The sequence below is a fragment of the Panthera pardus genome, unplaced genomic scaffold (genome assembly GCF_024362965.1).
Source record: "Panthera pardus isolate Hobbes unplaced genomic scaffold, ASM2436296v1 HiC_scaffold_6, whole genome shotgun sequence".
Taxonomy (NCBI): domain Eukaryota; kingdom Metazoa; phylum Chordata; class Mammalia; order Carnivora; family Felidae; genus Panthera; species Panthera pardus.
In genome coordinates, this window is record NW_026526991.1 from 22,410,169 (window position 1) to 22,423,526 (window position 13,358).

General features: G+C 39.8%; 1 protein-coding gene across 16 annotated transcripts in view; it reads left to right on the forward strand.

Annotated features, from left to right (window-relative positions):
* The window catches only part of ANKS1B (ankyrin repeat and sterile alpha motif domain containing 1B), a 1,073,811-nt gene that overhangs the window by 1,003,586 nt on the left and 56,867 nt on the right, over positions 1-13,358 (forward strand). For 8 of the 16 annotated variants that reach the window (XM_053895881.1, XM_053895874.1, XM_053895876.1 and 5 more), the window contains 2 exons: positions 5,400-5,474; positions 11,716-11,844. In XM_053895881.1, coding sequence (XP_053751856.1) covers positions 5,400-5,474; positions 11,716-11,844 — 204 coding nt within the window. The remainder of the gene's footprint in view (positions 1-5,399; positions 5,475-11,715; positions 11,845-13,358) is intronic. The other 8 variants (XM_053895879.1, XM_053895880.1, XM_053895885.1 and 5 more) reach the window with 2 other exon arrangements.

Genomic DNA, 13,358 nt, shown 5'->3' on the forward strand with positions numbered 1-13,358 from the left:
CAGATGAAGCGGAGATGGGTGCCAGAGGACGGAGATGCTTGCAGGCCATCGTTAGGACTCTGGATTTCCCTGTGAGTTAAATGGAGCAGAGCAGCACAATGCAGCTTTCATTTCAAACAGGTCATGGCGGCTGTTGTATTGAGAGTAAGCACTAAGGAGGCAAGGGTGAAAGCAATGAGACCAGTTTGCAAGCTTATGGAATAATCCAAGTGAGAAAAGGTAATGGCTTGGATCAGGCAGTGATAGGATGAGAAGGCTGTAGAAGTGGATGCAACAGGATTTGCTCCTGGATGGGAAATGTGAGCAAAAGGATGATTCCCACTGGAAGAAGGGATTTGCCATTTGCTAAGACAAGAAGGCTTAAAAAAGAAGGTGAGGTAAGCAGGAGCTTGGTTTGGGCATTTAAGGTTAAGATGCCTATTAATCATCAAAGTAGAGGTGCCAAGAAGGCAACTGGGTGTCTGAGTCTGGAGCTCAGGAGAAAGGTGGACTCAAGTGAGGACAGGAAAAGGGAACATGGAGACGGCATAGGCATCTCTTGGGGTGTTGTGGTTCTTAAAGAAGAGCAGAAATTGAGTAGGTGGTCAAGGGAAGGAGTCTGTTGGCTTTTAGTAGAAGATGTTATAGCACTGTTTGAGAATGCTCCGGTAAAGAGGGGGGGAAATAGATGAGGAGGAAGAGAGAATATACTATAAACTACTGGATTGCTACCAGTTGAGCAGAAAAGAAGTCCACCTTTAGGAAGAAAACCTTGAAGAGGGAGAATGCGCTTTCCATTTTGTCAGTAGATTTGAATGCAAGTGTGTTGTATTTTCTGAACTGAATTCCTGGTAACCTGAGATACAGGACGGTGACAAGAATGAGTGAGCTGTGTGTTGTATTTTAAGAAAACATTTCCAGAGTGAGGAGAGAGGTCTACACTAATGATAAAATTATATACCTTCACTTCATCAAGGAAATCAACATTAAGTTATTAATTATATCTCAGTTATAAGACTACTACATATCTTTCCTTAATCCCCATTTATTTGGATATCATGGTAATTCAGGTTCAGATAAGCTAAGTTAGCCTGAGAAATAAGCAAATGAACTTGCAGAGGGATGTTTAACATCCTTTTATAGAATTGTTTAAGCTGGCCTTTAACATAGAGGTGTACTAATTACAAATGTTCCTTCTCTCTTCAACAAAGTGAGCAGCCCTTTGTCAGCTTTTATCAGGAAAGATGAGAAGTGTTCTAATAAAAAGTCTGCAAGGTTAATTTCTGGTGCCTTTTACCAGAAATACGTCAGCAGTGACGTCGTTGACGGAAGGCACAAGTGTCAACAACAAAGCGGCCCAATTACAAATGATAATGAACAGCAGTAATTAATGTTCCTGTAGTGCTTTACTATTTGCCAAGAAACTTTTGAACACATTCTATGATTCCACTGATTCAGTAAATACATTTGACGGCCTTCTACTTTCCAGGTCCTAGAAATTTAGCCATGAAAAAGTTCCATCTCTCGTGAAGCTTAACGAATTACAGAACAACCTGATGAAATAAGTGGGTCAAATACTATTATTATTCTTCACAGATGAAGACATTCTAAAGCTTAATCGAAGCTTAGATTTAAGTTACTACTGTTCTAGGAATTTGGGCCCTAGATGAAATCTTATCACCAGTATTTTCTTTCTCAGAGTTGTTCAAAACTCAGCACTTCAGTACAAGTTGTACCCTGAAATATTATCTTCATCAATGTAGTGAAATTCTGGGGTGGAAACTCTTTTGCATTTAAAAAAATCATTCTGGCACTCAGTCTAATAACCATTGTGTCTAGAAGAAGAGCCATTTTATATTATGAAGACACCAGTGACAGCTGATCCCCCTGAAGTAACTGCTCTTTGAGCCTGATGAATTATTTATTGCCAACAGAATTACTGCGGTATCTGAAATTATCAGCTTTTTCTTCAACAACCTCCATAACTAAAACTCAATTAACTGCATCTACTTTCAACTCTTTTTTAAAAGTCTGACTTTTTACCATTTGCATTGAGTCAATTAATTGTTGGAAATTTTAGAAGTTCTATTTTTTCTAAGTTTAAGACATAGCTTATACATGAAAATAGTTATTGTAACATCTTTAAAATGTATATAAACCATATACAAAGTCTCTTCAGTGTATGTGACTAGAGGTAGGTTTTTTTTCTTCATTGAAAAAATTTTTATATGGATTTCTAAAAATAAAATAAGTGATGCATGAGATGGTCTCTTCCCTCCTTAACTGTGGTAACTTTCTGGGACTGTTGGAAGATAATATTCGTGTAACAAGATGTTAAGTGGGAAATTTCATGTAGGTACTAAGTACCAAACATTCTCAAGAGAAAGCTGCTGAGAATGGAGCCAGATACCGTGTTCAGGATTGACCAAGAGGTAATGAGTCCTGCCCTGCCCAGTCAGCTACCTGTCTGCACAGGCAGAAGATTGGTGTTGGGAAGGGCTGAGAACTGTCTGAGCCATTGAGGAGAGCATGTGGCAGAGGAGAGAGGTGTCCCCGTGCCCTCTAAGCCTAGTGAGAAGAGCTCTAAGAGGAAGGTCTATCCAGAGTGGGGGAACCTACCAGAAGGGGAAACTGGCATCTCTTTCCACAGTTGGAATTCTGACAAGCAGATACACCAGCCTGAGCTGAAGAAGAGGGAACTGGAGGGACATCTCCTGGCAGAGAGGGGAGTGGTCACAGAGCAAGCCCGTCCTGAGGAGGTTGGGTTATACCCTCTCCCCTGCGTCCCATCCAAGGGGCCAGCATGGACGCTAGGAGGGCCGAGGAGAGGTTAGAGGAAGTCAAGCTGGGGACGTATTTCTCACATCAGGAACTGTGCAGTGGGGACCCACTGCCTTCCTCAGCAGAGCCCTCCAAAGATCTCACAGGGGTACACAGCAGAACCTGTGTGGGGGTGGGGCAGGGTGGGTGCACCAGCTACACACAGATGCTGGAAGCCGCGTTAGTGTCACCTGGAGAAGCAGTGCAGCCGACGGAGAATCTAGCCATAGCCAGATCAGAAAAGAGGCCCTTGTCCTTCTCCTGTGCTCTCCTCCCCAACAAAGGGCATGAAGGAGATAGAGCTTGGGGTCCTGGGTTTCCAGGATTGACCATTCCACCCCACTCCTCCCTGCTCCTACAGGAAGAACAAAGGAGAAGAGGACCAAGTACAAATCAAATCTCTTTTAGCCACCATGGGTTTTTTAAGCCTCAAGACTGGCCCGTGGTAAGGGAAGGCAAAGTTCGAATCAGATGATACTGGAGTTGCATACAAAATGGATTCTTAGTGACTCACGGTGACCAGGAAGTTAGGAGATCTGCGCAAAATGTCAAGTGGCCTGATGCCCATCAGGGAGGGGAGACTGGGCTGGCCCATTTGGGAATAAGGATTGGAAAACAATAAAACATTCAGGTTATTTGAACTCCAATGGAGTTGAGACTCTTCGTTGAACTGGTTCCGTTTACAGACACTTGTTCCGGGATCAGTAACACAATACATATCTCCATATAACTGGAGATTCCCTTTGCCTTCCTTGGCTTCCTGTGAAGTCAGTACCAAGCTGGCACTCCTTCCCAGCCATCCCCACAGGCTGACTTGTGACCCTCCCCTGTGTGACCTGAGCAAGCCACTTACCCTCTCTGAATGTCAGTTCAGTGCCTTCATCTGGCAGATGACAAGCGGTCCCCGGGTTACTTCTAGCACTAAAAGTCTCTGAAAGTTGTAAAAGAATTAGCTCAGAACTGTGGATGATAGTACTGAAAAGGTCAAGGATATCCTAGAAGTATGTTTTATGCCAGTTAAGATGGCAGTCCCACCAAAGCATGGAGTTAGTATATTTAAATCAGATGGCAGCTATTGTAGATGAGGCTGGGAGGTTAATGGGCAACACTTAGCTTGCTAGAGTTTTAATTTTTGAAAGGAAGAGGAAGATCCCCTGTGGAGGAAATAGCATGGAGTTTAGAGAGGGAGCTGAGAGTAGCAAACCTGATTAAATCACTTAAAGTGGGAGGTGGTTGAAGTTGCCTTTGGTCAGGCCCCCAGGGATCTTACTCCCTTAAGGAAATGCCAGTTACCTAACAATCCGTCCCCAGCAAGTCATCCAGATGACAGAAGGGATGGAAAGCAAAGATGTTTGTGTGTGGGTGGGACATGCCACTGTAACTGGACAGAGAGATGTTAAATTGCTGGTGAGCATTTCTGGGAGGGTGGAGGTAGGGAAGACATTTAGCCAGGGATAAGTTTCTTTTCCATAATTCATTTGCTGATGCGATTGTTCTTTGCCGGGCTTCTAAACCATATTGTGGTTATGTTCTTATCTCCTTCCTGCATGATCTTTGTACGGCCTGCTTGTGAATTCTGGGGATGTTCACAGTGCTTACTGAGTAAGTTTAGGCATGCTGCCATTTTCTGTGATTCAATTTCATGGTGTCTTTTAGAATGATGGAATTCAGGAAAAGAACTCTATAAAGATCAAGCCAGGAGTCTCTTCGCTTTATTTGGTGGTTCTGCTGTAATTCCCGGGAGGGGACTTAGTTTGGCATTTGGTTCTAAGCAAACATTATTGCCTTTTAATAATTGTTAATTATTTAATTGTTAATGGTGTGGTGGAGAGTTGAGATCACCGAGCTGACTCATTAGGCTCCCCAGTGCTGTTCACCAAAGCGTCTGCTTCAGTAACAGACCCCGGCTTCCTGGCCCCAACCCCTCCCTGCTCTAATCTCCTTCCTGCCTCCCCCACCACACACACTTCCACTGCTGAGTGGCAGACTGATGCTTCTTTCCATGTCAACCGCAGTTTTGCCCTTGAGAACTCCGGAGGGAGAAGGATCTTCTAGGTTTATCAAGTGGAGCAATGACTAAGTCAGGAAAGTCATTTTATTGCATTGTTTGCTTTTGGTCATTGAAGATAAGAAAATAAAAACATTTATTCTGCGTTAAAGGCTTTTTTCCCATCTTGAACTTCATGAAACTATTTATCCTCTGAAATGAATGATGTGAAGAGGGAAGATATTTCCGTTCTCTTTGGCAAATGTAAAACAGTTTGCTTTTTCCAAGATGTGCATTTATTGGTAATCTCCCTTGATATAAAACTAATGCATAAGTGTTTTTTTTCTTACCCACCCCCCCCCCCCTTCAGCCAACCCAAAATGCTTTTAAGCAAAAGAATGACTTGGAAGCCAATTATTAAACCTGGGCATCCTAAAACATTTTTTGAGTTTGTGTGTGCGCGTGCACGTGTGTGTGTATGTGCGTGAGTCAGTGTTTAAGAAATGTGATTCTTTGCTTTTTATTATGTTCCTCCTTACTTTCCTTGATTCTACCATGGTAGCTGCCATGTTCTAAATATTGACAAGATGAGATAGTTTTCTGTTTATATCAGCAGTCGTCTGTCTGTGAGATATGGACGAATCAGAACGCTGGATTTCCTTTCTCAGCCATCCATCAGGTTCATAATGTAAGGTTACAAATGGTTATTTTCTTTCCTGAACTTGCGCTCTGTAATGTGTTGCAAAGTGTTGTCAATAGCTACAGGTACTGTGTCCTGGGCAATGCAGAAAATTCGTGATGTCTAATGACTCCTGAGATCTTGTCTATTATATTTCATTCACTGTGCCTTGTGACTAGTTGACGTGCTAACATTGTCCTAAAATGAGAAACATACTTGGTTTTAAAGTCTGCAGTTAAAATCTGTCCCATGTGAGTTTTGACTTTCATCCCAGGTGTCTGTGTTAATTTGCTTTTACAGGAAGAAGGAAAAGGGTAAATTGATATATATTTATATATATATATACACACACACATGTATATATCGGTGTTATTCTTCTTCATCTTGTACTTCCCCATGTCCGTGGGCTATTCAACCCATTGTGTCTAACAGTTCTCAAAGGTTCGTGTGCTTTACTTGTGAGAAATATTGGAGTATGATTTGCATGATATTCTGTATACATTTTATGCAAGTGTGGGAGTAGTATAGCCAGGAGCTGCACTGTTACGGCTACAAAGTGGTTCTCAGCCTTTTTCCATTTGACGATTCTGAATTGATCTTTGGAAAGTGTTGAAATCATGACCCATTTTACACTGAGCCACCTAATATTCAAATATTCACATTTTACCTTTGCATACTTTAAAAAAAATCACTTTTTGTTTGGAAAGTAGACATTTTCATGTTTGGTCTTTTCTGCTTTGTATTTTAAAATACAATCCTGTTTTCACATCCTGTTGAATAAATTTTTGCCATTGGATAGCCTGCTGTCTGAGCTGTCTGAGAGGTTGAGACATTTGGTTGAGAATCACTAAGCAGAGCTCTCGGGGTGGCATGTGAGGGCCTTTTTAGGGGAGCCACATCAGGCACACCCCTCCTGTGCATGGGACTTCTGGCTCTTGGGATCTTGGGGTCTCTACGTTGCCTGGTACTGATGCTTCAGTGAACCAGTGGTCCCTCCCGAACCCGTAAATGCTAACCAGTGCTTTTTCATGTTCAGAAGTGGCCATCTCTGCTCTTTATCATCAAAAGGAACAAATTTAGTATAACCAACGGCATTTGACCAAACTAGCATTCTTTATTCCTGAAGATTTTTAAAACAACTGTTGTGGCATCCTGCTTTTATGTGTGTGTGAATGTTTGTAGGAGGCCTTTCTTTACATTCACATCCAAATATATGTATACATATTTATAAGCATAGAGCTCTATGTAACATTCTTCAGAGCCTTAGAGATGACAGAAAATACATGTAATCATGTATAACTTATGAATGTTTGGGTAGCCCATCTCTGATATTTGTCAGAATTATTGAAAGTGAAACCTTAAAATAACAGTTGTCATTTAAAATCATTTTAGTTTTTCATTAAGTGTTCTGAAGAAATAGAGAATAATGTTTGTTAATATTCAGAACTAAATTTATAAGCAGGTAGGTGGAAACAGTTCCTAGTATAAAAGATTTAAAAGCTTCTATTTAAAAAAATCAATTAAATCCTAATTTAAAAAAATTTTTTTAAAGAATAATACAAGGCTTGGAAAATACCGTACCTTTCTGTTCATGTTAGGAATCTAAGTGATAATAATCTAAGTCGTAATTATTTACTGACATCTTTAGGAAATTTTTTTATCAAGAAGAGAATGAGGATATCGACAGTGTTTCCCTTTGTATGCACGGAGCATATAGAATATGGAGTTTCTTCAGTTTCCAGTTTGCAGGGAGAAAGCTACACACTATGATATTTTAGCATTTGCCTTATGAATCTGGTGCATATGAACTAAAAGTCATATGGTTTTACCATCTTTTGAAATAAGGCAAAGTTTAAAAGCTGCATTTTAGACTCTGCCATCCAATAAAAATCTATCTGTAGACTTCTGTGAGTTTTTTTTCTATGGTATATATACTACTTAGTATATATAGATACTAAATTCAGTTAGTGGTTTTATACCTTTCAGCTGGTGGTATGAAAGACATTTAAGTATGGCCTGCCTGTCCTTCAAACTCGGCCAGACTATGCACTTTTGGTTCGCAGTTGGTAAATACCCGTTCAACAGAATCAATTTTCCGTTTAAAGCTCTAATCTCAAATTATGTTTTTCCTTTATCTTCAAAGGTTAGTTGAGCTCAAAAGGACACTTAATGATGTTAATTTTCCTTTGTTTTGTTGATAATATCCTATACATACATACGTACATAGGCACATACATATCAAGTAAATGATGTTTTAAGCCATGACCAAATACTTGGAATATTAAGATCATTCAATACATGAACATAAAGGAAAGGTGTAAGTATTTTCAGCTCAAAAAAGTAGCCTGAAGACATTTAGTAAGAGTGCCTTGAATCATTTCTCTTCTGTAATTGCTGAAGCCTTTAAAGGAGTACTGTCAGTCAGTAACAGTTTAAGATGGAATTTTACCCCAACCTTTTCCTCTTGTATTTTTTTATTCTATTTAAATATTGCTGCGTCATTGTTACCTGTGTTCAGATCTGTTCGTTGAGGATAAGGTTTGATTATGTAAGTTTTGATTATAAACCATTTTTTGAGGCAAAACATCTGTTTGATTTTTTTTTTCATATTAACAAACGTTTTTTAAAAACTGGGAAATTATTAAATTAATTTTATTAATTTACCTGAAGAAATACAGGTTCCATCTTGATATGAGTATACTATTTGGCAAGACCTGACAATGGGCCTCACAGTGTGGAATTATTTTATAGCTAAGGAAGAAATCCTAATTTGCTTTTTGGTTTCTTTTGCTATTCCATACAATATACTGCCCTACTCAGTTCCTCCCTAGCTCATTCCTGCTGCAGTCCAGCCTCCGAGGTGGGTGAGCCTAAAGGCACCCTTGTTCTCTGGACCCTTGTACTGTCAGCTGACCAGTTGAAGCTGGAACAAACCCAAAGGCCAAGGCCATTCCTGCCCTTTGTAGCAATGTGTCACCAAGTCTGTCCATTCTCATAAAATTAACTCCAAAGAGAAGAATCAACACCTATAAATTGAGTCTCATAAATATTGTTTGATCCAAGGTTAAAAACAATAATAATAAGTTGATGAATTTCCAGGAAGAAAATAAATTTATTTTTTTATACCTTCAATCTTAACAACACTTTTCCCTCATCTGAAAATGAATTTCTGGAAATGGTCCTAAATGTGACAAAACTCAGTGTCTATTTCCAGAAAGATAGATTCAGTCTGTATAGAGAATTTAAAAATATTTGGACTGGAGCAATGTTTCAAGGCCACAAAGAAAATAAAGTAAGGACTGTGTTTACCTTCCCTATAGTTTCCTCCCTCCCCCGTAGCACGTAGGGGAGGCCCTGTCAGATCATTCTGAATTCAAAGCAGGTGGCTTGTGATTTCTGGACAAAGTGGAGTCATAGAAGAGCAGATGATGGCGCTGCCTAAACAGAGTTAAATGGATGTGCCACGAACTTCTTCAAGTGGTTATCAAATAAGAGGTCGGGATGAATTCCAGACTGAGTTGGTATGTGCTGGGGCTTGTTACTCCCAAAATGGCTGCTACGACTTATGTGGATGATGTAAATATTTGGATCAGCATTTGGCTGTAGTTCTGCTTTAAATGTACGGAACTCACATTGAAATTTAGTTATAAACGTGCCTGAGTTAATTCAACAGTTGGAGAATGAGTTTGCATATGATTTGCATGCTTAATGTACTAATACCTGAAATGTCCCCATAACCCCAGCTTCTCCCCACTTCTCCCCACCCCCAGCCCTATTCCCAACCCTTGCCCCGCAACCTGTGGTACCCCCATCTCCTGCCATGTCTGTTCAGACTGTTTTGAAAACTGCCTGTTGAGCTCGGCCAAGGTGTACCCAGCTGAACTATGACAGGTCTCATGTGAAGATCTGATGCTTGGTTTAAGTTGTCACCTCAGCAAACACTGGATCGAAGGATCTTATAACATCAACGAGCTCCTCTTTTTGTATCATTCCACGGAGTTGCGTGCAAACTTCTGTTTTCCATTAACAGTGTTACTTGTGACTTAAATGTACAACACCTGTTTGCTATGTTGTTGTTGCTTTATCAAGGCGGGGGGCGGGAAGCAGGTTAATGGGGCAGATTAGAGGACTTGCCAGATTTGGGGAGAGCTTTTAATTAAGAACTCATAGCTGCATGTTTCCAGAGCTTTAACTATAGGTATCATCACTTAAAGGTTATTACACTCACCTTCAAAATAATATCAAAATCCACATTTCCTACATTTTCAATTTTTACTAGTTTTTTTAAAGAGCAAATTACAGCCAGTTGAATTAAAGACTAGAGACATAATTAAGACCAGATGTCTGAAAGAGAAGGAAAAGAGAAGATCATAATAGGCAGCCAGAGGAAAACTTACTCCTAAAATTAATTGAAGTCAGTCATTGCTTTTACAAAATAAAAGTTCATATAAATATAAAGAGAAAACTCAAGAATGAGTCAAGGATGGGTCCTAAGGCACACAAAAATGCTAAAGTAATCATTCCAGGTAAAGTCTTAACTGTATCAACAGACAGGAGACAGGAGAACCGAGCCATCTTCAAGTACAAAGAATAGCTTAGACTAGAGCGTGAGGGAGAGCTCGAGAAAATCTGATAGGTTGCACACTCCAGTGAGAAACTAATGAGCTAGCATGATACTAACGTTGCTCTTCCTGAGATTAGGAGTGACCCATCTCAAAGAGAAAAGCTTCACATTCTCTGCCCCAGTGAAAAGGCATTCTGGAGGGGCTCTAGAATTTTCTTCCATTTTTCCAGAGCCTGTTAGAGACTTCCGAAGGCAAAGCCTATGCCTACCACTTCCCAGCATTAGCAGCCACTTCATGTAAGTCCAGACCGAACAGAGAAAACTGAAATGCTGGTCCTCTTCCCCAAAACACACATCCTATTTAAGCTATTCCTGGAGACTTGTGGTTTTTAACCTGTTAGGGTCTCTGATCCTTTCAAAGAATTTAATGAAAGCTGTAGACTTTTTCTTCCCCAAAACATACATCTCCGTCCACAATTTTGCATTCTTATCCTAGACTCCTTGAAAATCTTCCTTAAGAAACCCTACAGCATCAACCTATTTGCTAGTACTTCTATGAAACTTGGTCTCTAACCAAAGTTTTACTTGTTTTTGGAGTTCATGAGACCTATTTGTATTCTTTCAACTCCTGAGAAGAGTAATTCCTTATAATTCTACAAGACCAGCCAAGTCCAGGTTAAAAGAGAGTGGCTTTGGAAATCTGCCTGTTGTCTAGTTTTGTTAATGTCCATCTGAGAACAAAGAGCTGAATTTCAAGAAATGAGAATCTTCAGGGAAGTGAGTGAGAAATCTCCCATATATAATACCTAAATTGGACTAGAGCCCAGCAAACACCTGCCAGCATGGACCTCTCACTTCATAGATGCTCACACTAAACCGTTATATGAGGCTAACCTCATGGAAAACGGTAAATGAAACTACGGGATGTCCTTTTGTCTCAGGTCTTAGTGGGCATATGCGTTATATGATCTGCCATCATATGTGCACGTGCTTGTATTTGTGAATCATTTGCACATATGACCAAACTTGGTATTTCAGTGTTTATTATTCATGTGTGTTTTAGGTTTTCAGAGAAAGGTAGCTGAATACATCCAAGACAGTCACAGTGGCATTTTACCAATCCAAATGAATTCAGACGAGGGAAACTAGTCATCCATTCGTAATTTTTCTTCTAAAATTTTGTTTAGAGTCACGCTTTTACTACCTTTTCTCCAGAGATATAAAATTATCCCAAGAACACAGTACATGTCACATTTGGAAACTGAAATTCATGGAACTGTGTATTCTGAATGTAAAAGCAGTTCAAACTAAAAATTTCAAATAATCAAGGTTAAAAACAGAAAAGTCTTTTCAAAGTTGTATGTTCTTTTCTGTTGTGACAGAAAACTATGAATTAGTGCCTCATTTATGAAGATCTCTATGTTTTATTTTAAAATTACTTAGCTTAGGGCGTCAATCTAAAAATGGAGTAACTTCTTTCACACCTCAAAAATTAACTCAGCTTTGGGAAATATGATGCTACCACATATAAAACCGTAATAAACAGTAAAAGTATTTATGTGCACATAATACACCCAAATGCATTTGCACATCCCAGCACACGTGTATAAGAAGAACTCAGGCTAGGTATAGGGAATGAACTTGGCCAACTGCTCATATTACGTCTAGAATAAATGTGATTTTCAGACAGGAGACTGGGGAGAACCTTCCATTACCTTGCGACCTCCAAATGAAGCCACAGCCTCCACTCCAGTACAGTACTGGCAACACCACCCAGAAAAGCTCATCTTCCAATCGTGTGATTACAAAGCTTTTGTAAGTTACTATGAATTCAATATTTGGGTTCCAGAGGGGATAGAGGGTGTGTTTCTGGCTTGTTTACTTTTATGTTGAAAATATACCAAAATGTCCCCTGCTGAAACTCTTAAAGTATTCTCCCATTCTTATTCTTTTTTTTTAATGTCTTATTTATTTACTTACTTATTTACTTATTTATTTATTTTGAGATAGAGAAAGACAGCAGGAGCTGGGGAGGAGCAGAGAGAGAGGGAGACACAGAATCTGAAGCAGGCTCCACGTTCTGAGCTATCAGCATAAAGCCCAACGCAGGGCTCGAACTCATGAACCACAAGGTCAATGACCCAAGCCAAAGTCAGATACTTAACTGACTGAGGCACCCAGGTGCCCTGTCCCTTCTCTTATTCTTAAAGTAGCCTTTTCTATACAGAGAAAGTCCAAGTAAATAGAGCTTTATAATCCCTTTGAATCTTGTGAGCTTAAGATCTATTTTGTATATAGTTGTATATCTTAAATGAGATAAAGCATGATCTTTAAATGGATATGAATAGAAGTATAGCACATACAGACATCTCCACTCACTCACTAATGATCTCAAAACATTGGCTCTACTACCAGATTTTTTCACTAGAATTATAATACTGGGTATTTTTTTTCTAATAGAAGAGAGAATCAGGCTTAGCTGAAAATGCAATATAAACAGGGAGGTGTTGAAAAAATACCATAGGTTTGGGCGAGGGCAGGTGGTGGTTGTCATGACTACAGCTGGAGAAGGAAGATCACCTCTTTTACAAAGAAATGTTTCAATTAGGACGAACTTCACTGATATCTTAAAAAACAAGGATTTCACCGGATTCATTTTTCTTAATTTGATTAAGATGTGGGCATTCTGGTTGTTGCATAGCAATTTGGCCTTTTTTTTTTTCATTTTGTTATCTATCCCTCTTTTACTGCCTACTTATTGTGAAGCACTGGATTTATTTCAGCAGTAATCTTTCCAAAACTGTAGGATTGAAATGCCTCCTTCCTCCTCCAAAGCTCAAACACCAAATCCCTGAGCCTTTGGAAACTCTCCTTTCAAGGCCCTTAACCACGCCCTCTGCTCTCCAGCCCTTAAGGGCTCACCCTCTTCCAGTCGCAATTTCCTGGTTTGCAGGCCTGATTCCCAACTGCGGTTTTGCGGAGTGCCAGTGTTTCTTCAGCCATGTCAGGAAAATAATTATTAATTCACTTTTTTAAAAAAACAACAACAACAACAACACATAAGAGCTCTTTTTTTTTTTTTTTTTTTTTTTTGAGGGAGATTAGGGAGGGAAAAAAATGATAAAGGAACCCGACTGAAGCTTCAAAGAGTTGAAGAGGAGTCCATTGGTGGAAAGGCAAAACAGGCATTTTGCTACAAACTGCCCCGCAGCTAGAACGTGGAGCCTGAGTGGCGTTTTGTCCCGAGGCGGTATTGGATCTGATCACCTTACCGGACGGTGGTTAGTCATTCCTGGGAGGAGACTTTTCTCATCTTCCCCCTCCCCCAT